Genomic DNA, 23301 nt, shown 5'->3' on the forward strand with positions numbered 1-23301 from the left:
GGAACAGACAGTAGTCCTGATAACAGTAGAAGAGACAGTAGTCCTGATAACAGTAGAACAGACAGTAGAACAGACATTAGTCCTGATAACAGTGGAACAGACAGTAGTCCTGATAACAGTAGAAGAGACAGTAGTCCTGATAACAGTGGAACAGACAGTAGAACAGACATTAGTCCTGATAACAGTAGAACAGACATTAGTTCTGATAACAGTAGAAGAGAAAGTAGTCCTGATAACTGTAGAAGAGAAAGTAGTCCTGATAACAGTAGAAGAGACATTAGTCCTGATAACAGTGGAACAGACAGTAGTCCTGATAACAGTGGAACAGACAGTAGTCCTGATAACAGTAGAAGAGACAGTAGTCCTGATAACAGTAGAACAGACAGTAGAACAGACATTAGTCCTGATAACAGTGGAACAGACAGTAGTCCTGATAACAGTGGAACAGACAGTAGTCCTGATAACAGTAGAAGAGAAAGTAGTCCTGATAACAGTAGAAGAGACAGTAGTCCTGATAACAGTAGAACAGACAGTAGAACAGACATTAGTCCTGATAACAGTGGAACAGACAGTAGTCCTGATAACAGTAGAAGAGACAGTAGTCCTGATAACAGTAGAAGAGAAAGTAGTCCTGATAACAGTAGAAGAGACAGTAGTCCTGATAACAGTAGAACAGACAGTAGAACAGACATTAGTCCTGATAACAGTGGAACAGACAGTAGTCCTGATAACAGTAGAAGAGACAGTAGTCCTGATAACAGTGGAACAGACATTAGTCCTGATAACAGTAGAAAAGACAGTAGTCCTGATAACAGTAGAAGAGAAAGTAGTCCTGATAACAGTAGAAGAGAAAGTAGTCCTGATAACAGTAGAAGAGAAAGTAGTCCTGATAACAGTAGAAGAGAAAGTAGTCCTGATAACAGTAGAAGAGAAAGTAGTCCTGATAACAGTAGAAGAGAAAGTAGTCCTGTTAACACTAGAAGAGAAAGTAGTCCTGATAACAGTAGAAGAGAAAGTAGTCCTGATAACAGTAGAAGAGAAAGTAGTCCTGATAACAGTAGAAGAGAAAGTAGTCCTGATAACAGTAGAAGAGAAAGTAGTCCTGATAACAGTAGAACAGACATTAGTTCTGATAACAGTAGAAGAGAAAGTAGTCCTGATAACTGTAGAAGAGAAAGTAGTCCTGATAACAGTAGAACAGACATTAGTCCTGATAACAGTGGAACAGACAGTAGTCCTGATAACAGTGGAACAGACATTAGTCCTGATAACAGTAGAAAAGACAGTAGTCCTGATAACAGTAGAAGAGAAAGTAGTCCTGATAACAGTAGAAGAGAAAGTAGTCCTGATAACAGTAGAAGAGACTGTAGTCCTGATGACAGTGGAACAGACAGTAGTCCTGATGACAGTGGAACAGACAGTAGTCCTGATGACAGTGGAACAGACAGTAGTTCTGATGACAGTGGAACAGACAGTAGTTCTGATGACAGTGGAACAGACAGTAGTCCTGATAACAGTGGAACAGACAGTGTAGCCTACAGTAGTCCTGATAACAGTTGAACAGACAGTGGAACAGACAGTAGTCCTGATAACAGTGGAACAGACACTGGAACAGACACTGGAACAGATAGAGAACCCTTGGCGCTCCAGCTCTGACCTAACAGAGTGGAAATGAGAGTACAATTATTCCCAGAGCTAAAAGCAGCGCTAGTGTCAAGACTGCATGACCCCTGGAAAATGTTACCTGAGTCTCACTCTTTCTCTCTTTCGTTCTCTCTTTCGTTTTCTCTTTGTCTCTCTCTGTGTTTCTCTAGCTGAGATTGACCCCACACCTCCACCCTCCTCCCCCTCTCCAGCCATAGGGAACACAGACAGAATCTCACCCAGGGGGAGAGGGCCCGAGGCTGGGTTAGGGCCCGGGGTGGGGATGAGTGCCGCTGGTGATCTGTTAGAGTCAGTCCTGGCTCAGAAGGATCATCTCTTCTCCCAGACAGGGGGAATGGTCCTGCCCTCAGCTCTGCCCCAGGACCTGCTGCCTGTCCTGGGGAGAGAAATGAGCACAGGGGGCCTTTCTGGAAGTTTGTCTCTGGATCAACAGGGTCTGTTGAAGAGGATACAACCCCCAGTTTCACAACCCCACGACAGCAGACCACCCCTCCCTTCACAGCCCTCCCAGCCCGACAGCAACCCCCTCACCTCCTCCTCTCAGCCCGTGACACACACACTGCCGGGACAGCGAGATGAAGTCACCACTATCGTCATGGCGACCGTGGACGCAGACACAGACGTGGATGCAGAAACATCTTCACCGGGTATAAGTGGTATACATTAGACCAGGGGTTGGAACCAAAATTATTTTCTATCTTTTCGTTCTGAACAGAAACATTATTTTTTCAGTTCCGACCAGCAAAATAAAGTTCCTAACTGGTTTGAACCAAAAAAAAGTTACGGTTTATATCGTTCCATTTCTGTTCATCTTTAAACCTCTGAAATCCTTATTTTTAATACATTTTTTGGCTCATTAAATTAAATTAAACTTCACCAATCAGTGTGGATAGAGCAGTTTACTATGCTAAAGTTGTTTACGGGCTTGATGGAAAGATAAGTGTAGGGCACGAGATGCAACTTAACATTTTGCGGGAGAGAGCGAGAGAGGGTGAAGGACATCTTGTTATGGCATGCATTATCTGAATTAGGCCCACAGAATTATACCTATGCAGAGCGGCTTCTATGGAGCAACTTTGAATGTCTTTGAACTTCAGAGAGTTGGCTTAACGTTGGACCAGAGCTAGCTAGCTAACAAGCTTGTGCATGCAGAGCGCGCACCGGAATAAAAACATGTCTTACCTTTTTGTAGTTAATGAATCCAATGTGAAATGTGATAATTATAGTATCCCTAACTAGCATAGAAAAGTACCCTCCCTTAACCCAGACGACGCTGGGCCAATTGTGCGCCGCCCTATGGGACTCCCGATCACGGCCGGTTGGGATACAGCCCGGGATCAAACCTGGGTCTGTAGTAACGCCTCTAGCACTGTGATGCAGTGCCTTAGACCACTGCGCCACTCGGGAGGCCAAATCCATTCTTTTCTAATGAAAAATCTCTCCCTATCTTCCGAATCATGCATGTAGCTATCGTCAATAGGCTACAGTAGCCTATGCTTCGGAGCGGTAGCGGCAGGTTGCCTACTCATGGACACTCAAAGAAGTTTCTGATTGACACAGGGAGGACTTTGCATAGGCGTTTTGTTACGTTTGTTTGTGGGACAGGGAAATATACCCGGAACATAAACAATACTTTATTAACCGGTTTCCATGCTTTTAAAATAACGGTTCTGTTCCAGAACAGTATTGATCACTTTCGTTCCCGGTTCTGTTCCTTGAACAATGTCGTTATTTTCTGGTTTTCAGTTCTGTTCCCTGAACTGGTTCCAACCTCTGCATTAGACTAGACTAGAGCATCATCAATGTCAGAGAACACCCTGTCCTTTTACAGAAAGCAGTTGTTGATGTTGTTGACCTTTCTCTCACTGAAGACAGAGATGTGCTTATCTCACCAGCATCCTGGATTACACTGTGAAATACATTTCTCAAATATTGTATTGTTAAATCGATGTTTGTCCTCTCCTCTTATCTCTAGCTGTGTCTGGCTGTATGGTGAATTTCTCCGACCCCGAGGGATACATAGACTCTTCTGACGACCCCCCCCTCCCAGATGGAACATTCCTACACTGTACATACACCGTCACTGTGTACACAGGCTATGGAGTCGAGCTACAGGTAAACAACACAAACACACGCATGCACTGACACAGACATACACAAATGCGCTTTCACTGAGGGCTGTTACATGCATAAGTTTGTATGTGAAAACTACTTATAAGATGCATACATTGCATACATGATCAGATCAAATATACCGCTGGAACGCCGATTAAGCTGTTTACATGTCCTAATAATTTGAAAGATTGCTCAGAAAACAAGGTGTTTTTAAATAACGTACGCTTACTTTCGATTTAAAAAATATAGTCAATGACACAGACACTGACACAGACTGCGTTGTGATTGTTGACTCTGTATTGATCTCAGGATTGTCTCTGACCCCTAGTGATGTCTGCTGGTACAGCACCCTGCCCTCCAAATCAAATCAAATCAAATTGTATTTATCACATGCGCCAAATTAAACTGGTGTATACTTTACAGTGAAATGCTTGCTGACGAACCTTTCCCAATGATACAGAGTAAAACAAAAAGAAAGAAAAAAAATATATATATAACTAACACAAGAGGGATAAAATAAAATGCACAAGAATACCAGATCAATGTGGAGCTATATACAGGGAGTACCAGTACCAGATCAATGTGGAGCTATATACAGGGAGTACCAGTACCAGATCAATGTGGAGCTATATACAGGGAGTACCAGTACCAGATCAATGTGGAGCTATATACAGGGAGTACCAGTACCAGATCAATGTGGAGCTATATACAGGGAGTGCCAGTACCAGATCAATGTGGAGCTATAAACAGGGAGTACCAGTACCAGATCAATGTGGAGCTATATACAGGGAGTACCAGTACCAGATCAATGTGGAGCTATAAACAGGGAGTACCAGTACCAGATCAATGTGGAGCTATATACAGGGAGTACCAGTACCAGATCAATGTGGAGCTATATACAGGGAGTACCAGATCAATGTGGAGCTATATACAGGGAGTACCAGTACTAGATCAATGTGGAGCTATAAACAGGGAGTACCAGTACCAGATCAATGTGGAGCTATATACAGGGAGTACCAGTACCAGAAAATGTGGAGCTATATACAGGGAGTACCAGTACCAGAAAATGTGGAGATATATACAGGGAGTACCAGTACCAGATCAATGTGGAGCTATATACAGGGAGTACCAGTACCAGATCAATGTGGAGCTACATACAGGGAGTACCAGTACCAGATCAATGTGGAGCTATATACAGGGAGTACCAGTACCAGATCAATGTGGAGCTATATACAGGGAGTACCAGTACCAGATCAATGTAGAGCTATATACAGGGAGTACCAGTACCAGATCAATGTGGAGCTATATACAGGGAGTACCAGTACCAGAAAATGTGGAGCTATATACAGGGAGTACCAGTACCAGAAAATGTGGAGCTATATACAGGGAGTACCAGTACCAGAAAATGTGGAGATATATACAGGGAGTACCAGAAAAATGTGCAGGGGTACAAGGTATTTGAGGTAGATACTGTATGTACATGAATGCAGGGTAAAGTGACTACGCATCAGGATAGATAATAATAAGAGTAAAATATAGAACAGAGTAGCAGTGACGGTGTAGTATGTGTGAGTGAGTGTGTATATGGTGTGTGTGTATATATAGTCTAGTGAGTGTGCGTAGGGTCAGTGCAAGATAGAGTCAGTGCAGATAGTTCGGGTACCATTAATTGACATTTAGCAGTCTGGCTATTCAACAGTCCTATGGCTTGGGGGTAGAAGCTGTCTTGGAGTCTGTTGGTCCGGGACCCTATGCTTCGGTACCATTTGCCGGACAGCAGCAGAGTGAACAGTCTATGGCTTGGGTGGCTGGAGTCTTTGGCAATTTCTCGGGCCTTCCTCCACACAACACTGGTGCTGTTCCAGGTCCTCTTTATTGCAGTCAAGCTCTAAGAAGAGATCTCAGAAGAGATGTGCAGTGTCATTAACAGTATCGATAACATGGTTTCTGAGAATTCTCACTCACTGTCTGCCTCTCCCCTTTATCTCGCACTGTCTGCCCCTCCCCTTTATCTCGCACTGTCTGCCCCTCCCCTTTATCTCGCACTGTCTGCCCCTCCCCTTTATCTCGCACTGTCTGCCCCTCCCCTTTATCTCGCACTGTCTGCCCCTCCCCTTTATCTCGCACTGTCTGCCCCTCCCCTTTATCTCGCACTGTCTGCCCCTCCCCTTTATCTCGCACTGTCTGCCCCTCCCCTTTATCTCGCACTGTCTGCCCCTCCCCTTTATCTCGCACTGTCTGCCCCTCCCCTTTATCTCGCACTGTCTGCCCCTCCCCTTTATCTCGCACTGTCTGCCCCTCCCCTTTATCTCGCACTGTCTGCCCCTCCCCTTTATCTCGCACTGTCTGCCCCTCCCCTTTATCTCGCACTGTCTGCCCCTCCCCTTTATCTCGCACTGTCTGCCCCTCCCCTTTATCTCGCACTGTCTGCCTCTCCCCTTTATCTCGCACTGTCTGCCTCTCCCCTTTATCTCGCACTGTCTGCCTCTCCCCTTTATCTCGCACTGTCTGCCCCTCCCCTTTATCTCGCACTGTCTGCCTTTCTTTTTCCTTCCTCTCAACCCCGCTCTTCTCTCTCTCTTAGGTGAAGAGTGTGAATCTGTCAGAGGGAGAGCAGCTGTCAATCAGAGGGGTGGATGAGGGCGGGGCCTTGCTGGTTCTGGCCAATCACACACTGCTGGTGGAGGGTCAGGTGATCCGAAGTCCGACCAATATCATCTCAGTATACTACCGCTCCTCGCCTGATGGGAGCATGGGCATGTTCCAGCTACACTACCAAAGTGAGCACACACACAATCACACACACACACACAATCACACACAGTCACACACACACACACAAAATTGTTCATGTTTTTAATTCAAAGCCTTCATTAGGTCCTATCTACTAAGGGGCTGTTGATTCTCTGTCCAACTGATCTATTAATGGCCAAACCACTTAATCTTGTTTTGTAATCAATTAGCACTGTGATTGGATGTCGTATCAATTAACTGATTAGCTGTGATTAATTGGTTTTCGTGTGTGTGTGTGTGTGTGTGTGTGTGTGTGTGTGTGTGTGTGTGTGTGTGTGTGTGTGTGTCACACCTGTAATGTCTTCCTCTGTCATCTCACACTGGTGTACTGTCTGTGTCAGTTCAGATAGGACAGGAATGGATAGATGGAGCTAACGTGGCAAACTACTTGCCTTTCACCTGGCCTGTCCTCTCCTCTCTCTATTATTCTGGCATGTCCAGTCATATATCCATTATTCTGGCCTGTCCAGTCATATATCCATTAGTCTGGCCTGTCCAGTCATATATCCATTAGTCTGGCCTGTCCAGTCATATAACCATTATTCTGGCCTGTCCAGTCATATATCCATTAGTCTGGCTTGTCCAGTCATATATCCATTAGTCTGGCCTGTCCAGTCATATATCCATTAGTCTGGCCTGTCCAGTCATATATCCATTAGTCTGGCTTGTCCAGTCATATATCCATTAGTCTGGCTTGTCCAGTCATATAACCATTAGTCTGGCCTGTCCAGTCATATAACCATTAGTCTGGCCTGTCCAGTCATATAACCATTAGTCTGGCATGTCCAGTCATATATCCATTATTCTGGCCTGTCCAGTCATATATCCATTAGTCTGGCCTGTCCAGTCATATATCCATTAGTCTGGCCTGTCCAGTCATATAACCATTAGTCTGGCATGTCCAGTCATATAACCATTAGTCTGGCCTGTCCAGTCATATAACCATTATTCTGCCCTGTCCAGTCATATATCCATTAGTCTGGCCTGTCCAGTCATATATCCATTAGTCTGGCCTGTCCAGTCATATATCCATTAGTCTGGCCTGTCCAGTCATATATCCATTAGTCTGGCCTGTCCAGTCATATAACCATTAGTCTGGCCTGTCCAGTCATATAACCATTAGTCTGGCCTGTCCAGTCATATAACCATTAGTCTGGCCTGTCCAGTCATATAACCATTAGTCTGGCATGTCCAGTCATATAACCATTAGTCTGGCCTGTCCAGTCATATAACCATTAGTCTGGCCTGTCCAGTCATATAACCATTAGTCTGGCCTGTCCAGTCATATAACCATTAGTCTGGCCTGTCCAGTCATATAACCATTAGTCTGGCCTGTCCAGTCATATAACCATTAGTCTGGCCTGTCCAGTCATATAACCATTAGTCTGGCCTGTCCAGTCATATAACCATTAGTCTGGCCTGTCCAGTCATATAACCATTAGTCTGGCCTGTCCAGTCATATAACCATTAGTCTGGCCTGTCCAGTCATATAACCATTAGTCTGGCCTGTCCAGTCATATAACCATTAGTCTGGCCTGTCCAGTCATATAACCATTAGTCTGGCCTGTCCAGTCATATAACCATTAGTCTGGCCTGTCCAGTCATATAACCATTAGTCTGGCCTGTCCAGTCATATAACCATTAGTCTGGCCTGTCCAGTCATATAACCATTAGTCTGGCCTGTCCAGTCATATAACCATTAGTCTGGCCTGTCCAGTCATATAACCATTAGTCTGGCCTGTCCAGTCATATAACCATTAGTCTGGCCTGTCCAGTCATATAACCATTAGTCTGGCCTGTCCAGTCATATAACCATTAGTCTGGCCTGTCCAGTCATATAACCATTAGTCTGGCCTGTCCAGTCATATAACCATTAGTCTGGCCTGTCCAGTCATATAACCATTAGTCTGGCCTGTCCAGTCATATAACCATTAGTCTGGCCTGTCCAGTCATATAACCATTAGTCTGGCCTGTCCAGTCATATAACCATTAGTCTGGCCTGTCCAGTCATATAACCATTAGTCTGGCCTGTCCAGTCATATAACCATTAGTCTGGCCTGTCCAGTCATATAACCATTAGTCTGGCCTGTCCAGTCATATAACCATTAGTCTGGCCTGTCCAGTCATATATCCATTAGTCTGGCCTGTCCAGTCATATAACCATTAGTCTGGCATGTCCAGTCATATAACCATTAGTCTGGCATGTCCAGTCATATAACCATTAGTCTGGCCTGTCCAGTCATATAACCATTAGTCTGGCCTGTCCAGTCATATAACCATTAGTCTGGCCTGTCCAGTCATATAACCATTAGTCTGGCCTGTCCAGTCATATAACCATTAGTCTGGCCTGTCCAGTCATATATCCATTAGTCTGGCCTGTCCAGTCATATATCCATTAGTCTGGCATGTCCAGTCATATAACCATTAGTCTGGCATGTCCAGTCATATAACCATTAGTCTGGCATGTCCAGTCATATAACCATTAGTCTGGCCTATCCATTTTTTTATTTTTTTTTATTTTAGTCATTTAGCAGACGCTCTTATCCAAAGCAATTTACAGTTAGTGCATTCATTGTAAGATAGGTAGGACAACCACATATCACAGGTATAGAAAGTACATTCAGTAGAGTCCGAGCTAGAAGGAGGGGGGGTTTCAGGTTTTTATTTTATTTTATTTGGGGGGGGGTCGAGGTGAGGAGGAGGATTATTTAAGATACTGTTTGAGATGTTTTCGGAAGATTGGTTGGGGCTCTGCTATCCTAGCTTCAGGGGTAAGCTAGTTCCACCATTGGGATGCCAGGACAGAGAAGAGCTTGGACAGGGCTGAGCGGGAGCTGCCCACCCGTAGATGTGGGAGGTCTAAGAGACCTGAGGTGGCAGAACGGAGTGCTCGGGTTGGGATGCAGGGTTTGAGCATAGCCTGAAGGTAGGGAGGGGCTGTTCCTCTTGCTGTAACGTAGGTAAGCACCATGGTCTTGTAGTAGGTGCGAGCGGGGTGACAGGAGAGAACTTGGGAAGGTTGAAAACCAGGTGGGCTGCAGCGTTCTGGATAAGTTGCAGGGGTTTGATGGCACAAGAGGGGAACCCAGCCAATAGCGAGTTGCAGTAGTCCAGACGGGAGAGGACAAGAGCCTGGATTAGGACCTGCGCCACTTCCTGTGTGAGGTAGAGTTGTACGCTAAGGATGTTGTAGAGCATGAACCTGCAGGAGCGATTCACTGCTTTGAAGTTTGCGGAGAATGACAGGTGTTGTCCAGGGTCTCGGAGGGCGACACTGGAGTTGTCAACCATGACGGAGAGGTCTTTGAGCGGGCAGGCCTTCCCAGGGAGGAAAAGTGTCTCCTTGTTGAGCTTGAGGTGGTGGGCCCGACATCAAAGTTGAGATATCTGCCAGGCACGCAGAGATGCATGTCGCCACCTGGGTGTCAGAAGGGGGGAAGGAGAAAGTAGTTGAGTATTATCCACATAGCAATGATAGGAGAGACCATGTGAGGATATGACAGAGCCTAGTAACTTGGTGTATAGAGAGAAGAGGAGAGATTCTAGAACCGAGCCCTGGGGGACACCAGTAGTGAGAATACATGGTGCAAACACAGATCCTTTCCATGTCACCTGGTAGGAGCGGCCTGCCCAGGTAGGATGCAGTCCAAGATTGTGCAGAGCCTGAGACGCCCAGCCCTGAGAGGCTGGAGAGGAGGCAGAGCCTGAGACGCCCAGCCCTGAGAGGCTGGAGAGGAGGCAGAGCCTGAGACGCCCAGCCCTGAGAGGCTGGAGAGGAGGCAGAGCCTGAGACGCCCAGCCCTGAGAGGCTGGAGAGGAGGCAGAGCCTGAGACGCCCAGCCCTGAGAGGCTGGAGAGGAGGCAGAGCCTGAGACGCCCAGCCCTGAGAGGCTGGAGAGGAGGATCTGATGGTTCATGGTATCGAAGGCAGGAAGATGGGGAGAGAAGTCAGCTTTGGCAGTGCGGAGAGCCTCCGTGACAGAGAAAAGCAGTCCCGGTTGAGTGACCTGTCTTGAAGCCTGACTGGTTAGGGTTAAGAAGATCGTTCTGAGAGGGAGAATGAGATCAGAGAGATAAGTTGATCAGAAACAACACCCTCAAGTGTTTTGGAAAGAAAAGAAAGAAGGGATAAAGGTCTATAGTTTTTGATGTCGGATTAGTCGAGTGTTGGGTTCTTGAGGAGGGGAGCGACTCGGGCCATTTTGAAGTCAGAGGTGATGCAGCCAGTGGTCAGGGATGAGTTGATGAGGGATGGGAACATGTCTCCATCGATGGTCTGGAGGAGGGGATGGGGTCGAGCGGGCAGGCAGGTTTTTGGGCGGCCAGACCTCACTAGTCGCAGGATTTCATCTGGAGAGAGAGGGGAGAAAGAGGCATATGGGAGTTCTTTGTGAGTGAGACCAGTGGACTCAATAGGCTGAGTGAATAAGTAGCAGATGTCGTGAACTTTATTTTCAAAGTAGTTGACAAAGTCATCCACAGAGAGGGAGGGGTGGAGGATTAAGGATGGAGGAGAAGGTGTAAAAAAGTTTCCTATGATTAGAGGCAGAAGCTTGACATTTAGAGTGGTAGAAAGTGGCTTTAGCAGCGGATACAGAGGAAGAGAAGGCAGAGAGGAGGAAGTGAAAGGATAATAGGTCCTCCTGAAGTTTAGTTTTCCTCCATTTTCGCTCAGCTGCCCGCAGGCCTGTTCTGTAAGCTCACAATGAGTCACTCTGCCACGGAGCAGGACAGGCGGGCCGAGCCGGCCCGGATGAAAGAGGACAATGCGAGTCATAGGATGCGGTAAGGGAGGAGAGTAGGGTCGACGAGGCAGAATCAGGATACAGGAGGGAGAAGGATTTAGCAGAAGGGAGAGATGATAGGATAGAAGAGGAGAGAGTAGTAGTCATCTCAGATCAAATTAGACCAGGAAGCCAACTATTGAATAGAATAGCATAAAATAGACTAAGGTGAAAATGGATTTGAGATAAGCGCATAGAGAATGGAAATCTCTCTCGCTCCTCTTCTCTCTTCTTATTTTACCTTCTATCTTTCTCACTCTACCCTTCTCTTTCCCCCTGGCAGTATTCCGTCTGAGCTGTGCCCTGCCGAGGAGGCCTCACTTTGGGGAGGTGTCCGTGCTGGACTTGCTGCCAGGGGGCACTGCCCGCTTCCACTGCCATATGGGCTACCACCTGCAGGGGGCAGTGGCACTCATCTGTCTCAACACATCTCTGCCTGTCTGGAGCAGCAAGGAGCCAAGCTGTAGAGGTAGGGAGGAGAGGGAGACACACGCACACACAGGAACACACACACCCACATTTCAATGCTTTGCTGCAGTCTGGAGCAACAACATGCCCAGCTGCAGAGCTGGGGAGACACATCAACTCTAATCATCACCATCACACCTGTTCCTCCATAGCGCTGTGTGGAGGGTCAGTGAAAAACGCTACAGTAGGGAGAATCTTGTCCCCCTCTCCCCGCCTGGGTCCCACCGCCACCCATGACCGCTCCTGCTCCTGGTCCCTGGAGGCCCCCACTGCACAGAGACTACACCTGCACCTGGAGAGACTGGCCCTCGAACCCACTGACAGGTGAGTGAGTGAGTGAGTGAGTGAGTGAGTGAGTGAGTGAGTGAGTGAGTGAGTGAGTGAGTGAGTGAGTGAGTGAGTGAGTGAGAGAGATTTGAATGTGAATGTGTAACCTGTGATTGTGCTATAATACATTTACATTTCTCCCCCCCAGACTTGTGTTATGGAGCGGTCTGGATGCTGGGTCTGTGGTGCTGTTTGACTCTGGGCGGGGTGGTCCAATACCATTTGAAGGGGTGATCAGTGAGGGTCCAGCAGTCAGGGTTCAGTTCATCACAGACCAACCTAACCACAATACAGGCTTCAACATCCGTTATGAAGGTAAGAGCACACACACATGTATAAACACATTATTTCATAACCTTTCTGTCTAACCTCAGCTCTCTCATCCTCCTGTCCTCCCCCTCTCCTCTCCTCAACCATCACCTCCCCCTCTCCTTTCCTTTCCTTCCCCTCTGCAGCTTTTGAGCGTGGGCACTGTTATGAGCCCTACCTGCAGAATGGTAACTTCAGCACCACTGACCAGGTCTATGGAGTTGGAGCTGTGGTGCAGTTCAGCTGTGATCCTGGTCACTCCCTGGAGCAGGGGCCGCCCGTCATAGAGTGTATCAATGCCAGAGATCCATACTGGAACGACACGGAACCACTCTGCAAAGGTGTGTGTGGGAAGGAGATTGTGTGTGTGTGTGTGTGTGTGTGTGTGTGTGTGTGTGTGTGTGTGTGTGTGTGTGTTGAGAGAGTTCTGATATCTGAGACACTGTTTAATTGGGATATCTCATCACTCTCCCCCTTCTTTCTCCCCTCCCTCCCTTCCTCCCTCACCCTCTCCTCACCTTTTCTCTCCCCCCTCCCCTTCTCTCCCTTTCCCCTCCCCCATCTCCAGCTCTGTGTGGGGGGGACCTGGCAGGTCCAGGGGGTGTTATCCTGTCTCCTAACTGGCCAGAGTGGTATGGAGAGGGAGAGGACTGCAGCTGGAGGATACATGTAGGGGAGGACAAGCGCGTACTGCTCGAAGTACAGCTGTGAGTGATATACACACACTCACACACAAATATACAGACAGACGCACACACACACACCAACCACCTGTCAGAATAATGATGGTAAGGGGTTGTTACACTAGCCAGGTGTTACTCATTAGCCAGCCTCTGAGGTCATCAGCTCCCAGCATTCCATTTGATTCATCCAGCCTGTAGACTCTTACACCATTACCTCACACTGAGTCAGCCACACGGAGCTGATACCATATGCACTCATATCATTTACTCTGGGACAAAAATACATTTAGAAACATCTGTCAGAATTGGTAAGTGATTCAACAACTATAACTCTCTGTCTCTCTCCATCCCCCCCCTCCAGTTTGAACCTGAGTGACAGTGACATGTTGACCATCATGGATGGTGATGAGGTCACCCCCCATATTCTGGGCCAGTACGTGGGCGGGGCCGGGCCTTTCAAGATACAGTCCACAACCCCTGACCTCACCGTGACCTTCCACTCCGACCCTGCCGGCCTCGTTTTCGGCAAGGGAGAGGGTTTCATCATCAACTACATGGGTAAGAGACGGTGATGGAGAGGAGAGGAAAAAGGGAGGGAGGAAAGGGAAGAAAATAAAGAAAGAAGGAGGAGAAAGTGAGGGACAAGATTAATTTATGAGAGATGGTAGCCAATATTGGAAGTATAGCTGAATGGGATATAGCCTAGTTGGCAGCCGAGTTGAAACAGAGTCAGAGAGTGAAAAAGGGACAGAGAGAGATAAAGAGGAGGATGAGGAAAGACTCTATTTCTGTCTCGTCTACCCTTCTCTCTTCCTTCACTTTGTTCTCTCTCTCTCTCTCTCTCTCTCTCTCTCTCTCTCTCTGTCTCTCTCTGTCTCTCTCTCTGTCTCTCTCTGTCTCTCTCTCTGTGTGTGTGTGCCCTTATTCAATCACATCCTATTTGTCTCACCATCCTTCACAGATACACAGTTACTTGGAATGCACTTCTCGTTCACACAAGGAAACACAAACATAAAATCACATTATGCACATAAATGATGCACACTCAATCATTCTACATGTACACTTTACACATCCCTACACACACACAAATGTTTGTTTTACTAACAATTGATTCCCATTCGAAATCCTATTTTCCTTAACCTAAACCCCAAACCCTAATTCTAACCCTAAACCTAACCTCGAAGCTCAAAATGGCGTTTTTCCTTGTGGGGACCCGGCGAAATGTCCCCCATTTTCCTTGTTTTACTATCCTTGTGAGGACTTCTTTCCCCAGTGAGAGAATCAGAAAGACATCCTTACTGCAACATCCTTACTTCTCCTTTGTTATTTTGCGTGTGTGTGTGTGTGTCCGTGTGCAGCGTGTGTGTGAAGGCACAGTAGAGGATAGCTAGCTAGATAAATGAGAAAGCCAGTCAATATAAATTAATAATTGAACCAAGAAGCCTGACTTGCTCATCCCAGTGGACCAGTTACACAGAAACACACTGGAATACTGTATACACACAAAAACAAAATGTCTAAAGCCTAGAAATGAATACATTTTATATAAATCACAGAAAGCGTTTATAAATGAAAGTTCCATGTGTCTGTGTGTCTCCATGGTAACAGAGGTGTCCCGTAACGACTCGTGCCCGGACCTCCCGGAGATCCAGAATGGCTGGAAGACCACGTCCCATACTGCCCTGGTGCGGGGTGCTCGCATCACCTACCAGTGTGACCCCGGCTATGACCTGGTTGGACGAGAGACTCTGACCTGTCAGCTAGACCTCACCTGGAGCACACAGCCCCCCTTCTGCGAGAAGAGTGAGTTAACGAGAGGGGGTTGGTGTGTGTGTGTGTGTGTGCGTGCGTGCGTGCGTGTGTGTGTGTGTTAGTTAGAGCTGGGCGATATGGACAAAAATCAATTTCACGATAAATTGACTGAATTACCACGATAACGACAAATTGAACGATAAGTTCATAACATGAATGTGTATATTAACCTTAACTCCTACTACTGCTTTGAAATTTGTACCTATCAATTATTACATTAACAATCATCTATATTTAGCTAACTTATTTCATTTTTCTCCCTTGCTCTTCTCTCTCTGTCTCTTTCTTTCTCTACTTCTACCCCCCTCAACTCTCTCTCTCTCTCCCTCTCTCCCTCTCTCCCCCTCCCTCTCTCCCTCCAGTAATGTACTGTTCAGATCCGGGTCATGTAGAACATTCCACCAGGTCTCTGTCAGACCCTAAACTCTTGGTTGGGACCACCATCCAGTACAGCTGCTACCCCGGCTTCATCCTGCAGGACGGCTCTACACTCACCTGCTACGGACGAGAGCCCGGAACCCCTGTCTGGACATCCAAATTGCCTCACTGTGTCTGTGAGTGTGCGTGCCTGTGCTCGTGAGTGCGACCCTGGTAATAAATTGTGCACAGGGCCCTGGTCAGAAGCGCCCTATATAAGGAATAGGGTTCCATTTGGGACAGAGTTTGTACTACAGTAATGTTTCCCCAGGACAGGAGGCTGCATGTCGCCCGTCATTCAGTGTGTATTATAAACCTCAACAGTTCTCTCTCCTGTAGACCAGGTGCTCATTTTAATAGTGTTTGATGTTGCAGACCTAATCTGTGATGGGCACTTGATCTCTGGCAGAGACGACTCCACAGGGGTTGGCTCTTTAGTTGTAATTCTAACACCGCTCCTAGCCTTTTTGTGTTCATGGTTATTAAAGTGTGTGTGTGTGTTACAGCTTCATCCTCCTTTCTGCGTTCTCATGGCTATTAATCTGTGTGTGTGCGCACACGTGTGAGGCGTTTGATATGCTAATGCAGTGTGCAGATCAGGCCCTGGCCACCTGGAAGAGGGGGCGGAGATTACCCATGAGTCATTGCAGCTCGGCTTGAGGCTGTCAGACCAGGAGGAGAAGCTGTCAATCAACCATCCTACCTTCCCACCCTCCCTGTCAGTCTGTCTGTTTGCGTGTGACTCACACCTCCTTAGAACCAGTGTTCTCCAACCCTCTCCTCCAGTACCCCACGCTGCTCCACTTAGTTGAGCTATTTCACTTCTAGCACTGATTCAACTGGTCAAGCGCTTGATGATTGTTGAGCAGATGATGGTTTACCTCCCTCTCTCTCACTCCATCTCTCCCTCCTCTCTCTCTCTCTCTCTCTCTCTCTCTCTCTCTCTCTCTCTCTCTCTCTCTCTCTCAAGCGGAGGAATCTGTTTCCTGCGAGAACCCTGGTCTTCCTGACAACGGGTACCAGGTCCTGTCCAAGCGCCTCTACCTGCCCGGCGAGTCGCTCACCTTCGTCTGTTACCAAGGTTATGAGCTCATCGGCGAGGTCGCCATCAAGTGCATCCTGGGAAATCCGTCGTTTTGGAGCGGACCACTCCCACTGTGCAGGGGTGAGACCCAGCTGCCATGCACCCACATACCACCCCTGCAGACCTGCATGGAAGGGAACATTCCTCACCATGACTTTCCAGATAGACACGGATGTAGCCATTGGTGCTTGTTTTAGTAATGATATTTCAGTATGTCCCTCTGCATGCAGCTCTAGGCAGCCAGGTTGGTAGTTCGTCCTCTCTGTAGTTGTTTAAGACTGCTGGGCTATGGTCAGAAGTAGTGTAACTATATAAGGAATGAATGGACGCAGCACTAGACATACACTACATGACCAAAAGTATGTGGACACCTGCTTGTCAAACATTTAATTCCAAAATCATGGGCATTAATATGGAGTTGGTCCCCCCTTTGCCGCTATAACAGCCTCCACTCTTCTGGGAAGGCTTTCCACTAGATGTTGGAACATTGCTGCAGGGATTTGCTTCCATTCAGCCACAAGAACATCAGTGAGGTCGGGCACTGATGTTGGGCGATTAGGCCTGGCTCGCAGTCGGCGTTCCAGTTCATCCCAAAGGTGTTCAATTGGATTGAAGTCAGGGCTCTGTGCAGGCCAGTCAAGTTCTTCCACACTGATCTCAACAAACCATTTCTGTATGGACCTGGCTTTGTGCACGGGGGCATTGTCATGCTGAAACAGGAATGGGCCTTCCCCAAGTTCCCCAAAGTTGGAAGCACAGAATCATCTAGAATATGCTGTTGGGTTAAGATTTCCCTTCACTGGAACTAAGGGGCCCGAACCATAAAAAACAGCCCCAGACCATTATTCCTCCTTCACCTAACTTTACAGTTGGGGCAGGTAGTGTTCTCCTGGTATCCGCCAAACCCAGACTTTATACACCTGTCAGCAACGGGTGTGGGTGAAATGGCCGAATCCACTAATTTGAAGGGGTGTCCGCATACTTTTGTATTTATATAGTGTACCTGCCACCAGTGCTATGATATACCTTACCTAACCTGTCAATGTCTGAGAATTTCTGATGTCTTGCAGCCAACCATGACTGCTTTGGCAACCATGCTTTGGAAGGTGAGTCTGTTTGTCTGTCTGTCTTTCTGACTCTGTGAGCCTGCCGGTCTGTCTGTTTTTCTGTATATTTTTCTGTCTTTGTCTGTCCGTCTATCTGTTAAAGCAGATCTTTATTTGTACATACATTAGAAAAACAGATGCTTTCAAACTAGGGATTTTGTGGCAGGTAAGACACTAATTCTGCTGATAGATTATGCATGTATGAACTTCACATTGGCACATCCAGCCCAAAGCGGAAGGGTTAAATACTTAGTAGTTGCCAAAGTTTCGGAGCATGTCTTTAATCAGCTACTGTCCAGTCTGCACTATTCTTCCTAATTACCTGTACTCTTGGATCATTCTTGATTATTCTTTACAATGATTTTTAAAGGTCATGAACAGTCAAAATCATGTTTTTTTATGAAATTGGATGCTATTTCAAGGAAACCAGATAAAAGTATGACTAAAGTATGAAAAAGGACTGTTGCTTCTACATTGATCATACAATTACTCCCCCATGTCAAACACTTGGATGTATTAAGGGGACAAGGTGACATCACTAACTCTAATTCTAATACACCAATGGTACCATAATGTTTTCTTACTTAATTTAAATAAGCACCACCTTGTAACCAACATTGGAGAAGCCGTTTGCAGAGGGGCATGGTTTATATAGCTAGATAGCTCCTCTAATGGTACCAATTTGACTGTATGGTGTCAGCAAATGTATTTTAAAGTTTACCCTATTCATCTATGGCAAATATCATTATATGTTTCCCCTTGGCACCGGAGGAGATGGCTGCCGTTTTACGGGCTCCTAACCAATATTGCTATTGTGTGTGTTTTTTTGTGTTATTTGTAACTTATTATTGTACGTAATGTTTCTACCACCTTCTCTTCTGACCAAAAAGAGCTTCTGGATATCAGAACAGGGATTACTCACCTCGTACTGGACAAAGATTTTTTTCTTTAACGAGTCGGACATCAAGGATTTACATCACACGGCCCAAATCCCTGTCATTCGCATGAAGAAGAGACGGAGATATAGGGGAGGTCGGGGGGCCTTGTAAGAATCCGACGGCGAGTGGGTAACCCGCCTCTACCATCAGTCCTATTAGCCAACGTGTAATCAATCATTGGATAATAAACTGGATGAGCTCCGATCAAGCCTATCCTACCAACGGAACATTAAAAACTGTAATATCTTATGTTTCACTAGTCATTGCTTAACGACGACATGGATAACATACAGCTGGCTGGGTTTTCCGTGCATCGGCAAGATGCTCTAGACCACCTTTACTCCACACACAGAGACGCGTACAAAGCTCTCCCTTGCCCATTTGGCAAATCTGACCATAACTCTATCCTCCTGATTCTTGCTTACAAGCAAAAACCAAAGCAGGAAGTACCAGTGACACGCTCAATATGGAAGTGGTCAGATGACGCAGATGCTAAGCTACAGGACTGTTTTGCTAGCACAGACTGGAATATGTTCCGGATTCTTCCGATGGCATTGAGGAGTACACCACATCAGTAACTGGCTTCATCAATAAGTGCATCGATGACGTCGTCTCCACAGTGACCGTACGTACATACCCCAACCAGAAGCCATGGATTACAGGCAACAGCCACACTGAGCTAAAGGGTAAAGCTGCCGCTTTCAAGGAGCGGGACTCTAACCCAGACGCTTATAAGAAATCCCACAATGCCTACTACACCGGCTCCAACGCTCGTCGGATGTGGCAGTGCTTGGGAACTATTACAGACTACAAAGGGACGTACAGCCACGAGCTGCCCAGCGACACGAGCCTACCAGACAAGCTAAATGACTTCTATGTGTCCTTTTGAGGCAAGCAACACTGAAACATGCATGAGAGCACCAGCTGTTCCGGATGACTGTGTGATCTAGCTCTCTGTAGCCAATGTGAGTAAGACGTTTTAAACAGGTCCACATTCACAAGGCCGCAGGGCCAGACGGATTACCAGGACTTGTACTCCGAGCATGCACTGACCAACTGGAAGATGTTTTCACTGACATTTTCAACCTGTCCAAGTCTGTATGACCAACATGTTTCAAGCAGACCACCATAGTCCCTGTGCCCAAGAACACCAAGGTAACCTGCCTAAATGACTACTGACCCATAGCATTGTAGCCATGAAGTGCTTTGAAAGGCCGGCCATGGCTCAAATCAACACCACTATCTCAGAAACCCTAGACCCAGTACAATTTGCATACAGCCCCAACAGATCCACAGATGACGCAATCTCTATTGCACTTCACACTGCCCTTTCCACCTGGACAAAAGGAACACCTATGTGAGAATGCCATTCATTGACTAAAACCTATTTCCCCTCAGGAGACTGAAAAGATTTGGCATTGGTCCTCCGATCCTCAAAAGATTTTACAGCTGCACCATCGAGAGCATCCTGACGGGTTGCATCACTGCCTGGTATGGCAACTGCTCAGCCTCCGACCGCAAGGCACTACAGAGGGTAGTATGTACATCACTGGGGCCAAGCTTCCTGCCATCCAGGACCTCTATACCAGGTATACCAGGAAGGCCCTAAAAATCATCAAAGACTCCAGCCACCCTAGTCATAGACTGTTCTCACTACTACCGCACGGCAAGCGGTACTGGAGCGCCAAGTCTACGTCCAAGAGGCTTCTAAACAGCTTCTACCCCCAAACCATATGACTCCTGAACATCTAGTCAAATGGCTACCCAGACTATTTGCACCCCCCCTCTTAATTGTTATTTTTTAGGTATTTTCTTAAAATTGCATCGTTGGTTAAGGGCTTGTAAGTTAACATTTCACTGTAAGTTCTACACCTGTTGTATTCGGCGCATGTGACAAATACAATTTGATTTCATTTGACTACAGCTCAGCTTTCAACACCATAGTGCCCTCAAAGCTCATCACTAAGCTAAGGACCCTGGGACTAAACACCTCCCTCTGCAACTGGATCCTTGACTTCTTGACGGGCCGCCCCCAGGTGGTAAGGGTAGGTAGCAACACATCTGCCACGCTGATCCTCAACACGGGGGCCCCTCAGGGGTGCGTGTTCAGTCCCCTCCTGTACTCCTTGTTCACTCATGACTGCATGGCCAAGCACGACTCCAACACCATTAAGTTTTCAGATGACACAACAGTAGGTCTGATCACAGACAACGATGAGACATCATATAGGGAGGAGGTCAGAGACCTGGCAATGTGATGCCAGGATAATGACCTCTCCCTCAACATGATCAAGACAAAGGAGATGATCGTGTACTACAGCAAAAGGAGGGCCGAGCACGCCCCCTCTCTCATCGACAGAGTTGTAGTGGAGCAGGTTGAGAGCTTCAAGTCCCTTGGTGTCCAAACACACTAAGACCATCGTGAAGAGGGCACGAAAATGTCTATTCCCCCTCAGGACACTGAAAATATTTGGCATGTGTCCTCAGATCCTTAAAAAATTATACAGCTGCACCATCGAGAGTATCCTGACTGGTTGCATCACCGCCTGTTATGGCAACTGCTCTGCCTGTTACCTCAATTACTTAGACTAACCTGTGACCTCGCACGTTGACTCTGTACCGGTACCCCTTGTATATAGCCTCGTTACTGTTATTTTATTGTTGCTCTTTAATTATTTGTTATTTTTTTCTATTTTCTTTATTTAAAAAAATTTTTAAACTTCAGTTTATTTACAAAATACTTAACACGTTTGTCTTAACTGCATTGTTTAAGGGCTTGTAAGTAGCATTGTATTCGGCACATGTGACAAATGCGATTTGATTTGATCTGTGTCTGGTGTTAGCTAGTTACTGGCTAGCTAGGTCTTCAGCCAGCATGGAACAAAAGGAGGGAAGGGTTGTTCAAAACTCAGACACAGCTATCAAGTCAACACATCCATTAGTGCTGCTGTGAACCGCATCACAAAAGACATGCCAAAAGGGAGCTGTATATAAAAATAAATCATATAATTAATGCAATTTCAATGTTGTTTGTGTTGCTTTGTATATCACCGAATTTGCTTGAGATGATTTTACAGCAACACTGCTCACTGCATCCAAGTTGCTGGATATAGGCGTTTCAAAGAGCTGTCAGTCAAGGCGAGCTCATAAATGTAAGCTCCCCGGCCACTCAGCCTGACTTTTCAAACTTCCTGGTAGTTAGACATGATAGAAAAGTACTTTTCAGAATGACTGTTCAGGATCTTTAAAGGATTGATGGCATTAGATTTGAGTATTTGTGGCCCCCATTTACAAACAAATTGACCTAAAACGTGTCATTGATGTTACTATCATTGGTGTTACTACTCCTACTGGTGGCACAGTGTAATCATAATGGTAAAACACATTTAAAGCCATTAAGCTACCTTTAGAATGGGAAGATGTACCCAAATACATTTAAATAAATACAAATCTAGAAAAATGAAGTAACATTTTTCCAAAATGCCATGCCCAAATGCCAACGTGCACGACCCCTTTGTTAATTGTCTGATTCGCTTTTATATTTTCTGCCTTTGTATTGCTCTATTATTATCACCTTTTTCACTGGGACTGAACTGTAGTTTTCTCTTCGACCTTCCCTTTCGCTTTCACGCTCTCCCCTAACCGACCTTCTCCTTCCCTTTCTCCATCTCCCCCCTCCCTTTCTCCATCCCCCCTCCCTTTCTCCATCTCCCCCCTCCCTTTCTCCATCCCCCCTCCCTTTCTCCATTCCCCCCCTCCCTTTCTACATTCCCCTCTCTATCTCCCCTCCCCTCCAGTTGCGGAAGCAGCTGCCGGGTCAGGTCTGGATGGAGGCAACATGGCATTGGCTATCTTCATCCTTGTACTTCTACTCTCCGTGCTGCTGGGAGGAGCCTATGTCTACGTCACACGGTAAGACTACACTCCCTATCACCTCAACACAACTCTACACACCAGTGGACCTGTTCAACACAGTGACCTGTTTAGATTATCATTGGATCAATTGAAGTAGCAAATACCGCTTTCATTTTTTAAATATATAATATAATCCCATTTGTTGCCCAGTGAATGGGAGTCCCTGAACTCTACTTACTTGAATACACTGGAACTGGATATTTTGTATTTCATTACATTTCAAAGCAATATTGTCCATCAATGGTCATATGGAAACTCTATGACAATTGAATAAACACAAACTACCCTGGTTACCTTCCCATCTGACTGTGCAACCTTGGTTATGGTTGAATAGCATATGTCACAGAACATTCAGATGGAAATGTATTGTGTAGAACAGACATTCTGTCATGTAGAAAAGGGAATCTTGTCAGCTGCTCTTCATGTGACAACTCTATCTTCAACATTCCAAACGTTTCACCTCATTAAATAGACTCCAAATGAATGAGGCAAGTGACTCACATGAGAACAGTAATATTCTTTATCCTGCTCAGTTCTCTCTCTCGCTCTCTCTCTCTGCTCATGGAAACAGTGGTGTCATGATTGTTTTTTATGGTACTGACACCCTGCTGTTCCTCTCTTGGCCACCAGGTGTCGCTACAACTCCAACCTGCGGCTGCCACTCATCCACCCACACCCCTATAGCCAGATCACAGTGGAGAGCGAGTTTGACAACCCACTCTACGAGACAGGAGGGGTGAGGAAGTACACACATGCACACACACAAACACATAGTCATTGTATGAGACAGGAGAGTCTTTAATACTGGGCTCCCGAGTGGCACAGCATGTCAGTGCTAGAGGCATCACTACAGACCCTGGTTCGATTCCAGGCTGTATCACA

General features: G+C 46.5%; 1 protein-coding gene across 7 annotated transcripts in view; it reads left to right on the forward strand.

Annotated features, from left to right (window-relative positions):
* Nucleotides 1-23301, forward strand: part of sez6l (seizure related 6 homolog (mouse)-like) — a 53806-nt gene that overhangs the window by 25159 nt on the left and 5346 nt on the right. For 4 of the 7 annotated variants that reach the window (XM_045692233.1, XM_045692225.1, XM_045692230.1 and 1 more), the window contains exons 2-17: nucleotides 1815-2312; nucleotides 3641-3780; nucleotides 6365-6560; nucleotides 11641-11826; nucleotides 11978-12149; nucleotides 12301-12467; nucleotides 12608-12802; nucleotides 13030-13168; nucleotides 13506-13702; nucleotides 14756-14950; nucleotides 15322-15513; nucleotides 16347-16541; nucleotides 17531-17566; nucleotides 21582-21656; nucleotides 22302-22416; nucleotides 23050-23155. In XM_045692233.1, the coding sequence (XP_045548189.1) occupies nucleotides 1815-2312; nucleotides 3641-3780; nucleotides 6365-6560; nucleotides 11641-11826; nucleotides 11978-12149; nucleotides 12301-12467; nucleotides 12608-12802; nucleotides 13030-13168; nucleotides 13506-13702; nucleotides 14756-14950; nucleotides 15322-15513; nucleotides 16347-16541; nucleotides 17531-17566; nucleotides 21582-21656; nucleotides 22302-22416; nucleotides 23050-23155 (2804 nt within the window). The remainder of the gene's footprint in view (nucleotides 1-1814; nucleotides 2313-3640; nucleotides 3781-6364; nucleotides 6561-11640; nucleotides 11827-11977; nucleotides 12150-12300; nucleotides 12468-12607; nucleotides 12803-13029; nucleotides 13169-13505; nucleotides 13703-14755; nucleotides 14951-15321; nucleotides 15514-16346; nucleotides 16542-17530; nucleotides 17567-21581; nucleotides 21657-22301; nucleotides 22417-23049; nucleotides 23156-23301) is intronic. The other 3 variants (XM_045692241.1, XM_045692237.1, XM_045692240.1) reach the window with 3 other exon arrangements.

The sequence above is a fragment of the Salmo salar genome, chromosome ssa01 (assembly GCF_905237065.1).
Source record: "Salmo salar chromosome ssa01, Ssal_v3.1, whole genome shotgun sequence".
Taxonomy (NCBI): Eukaryota; Metazoa; Chordata; class Actinopteri; order Salmoniformes; family Salmonidae; genus Salmo; species Salmo salar.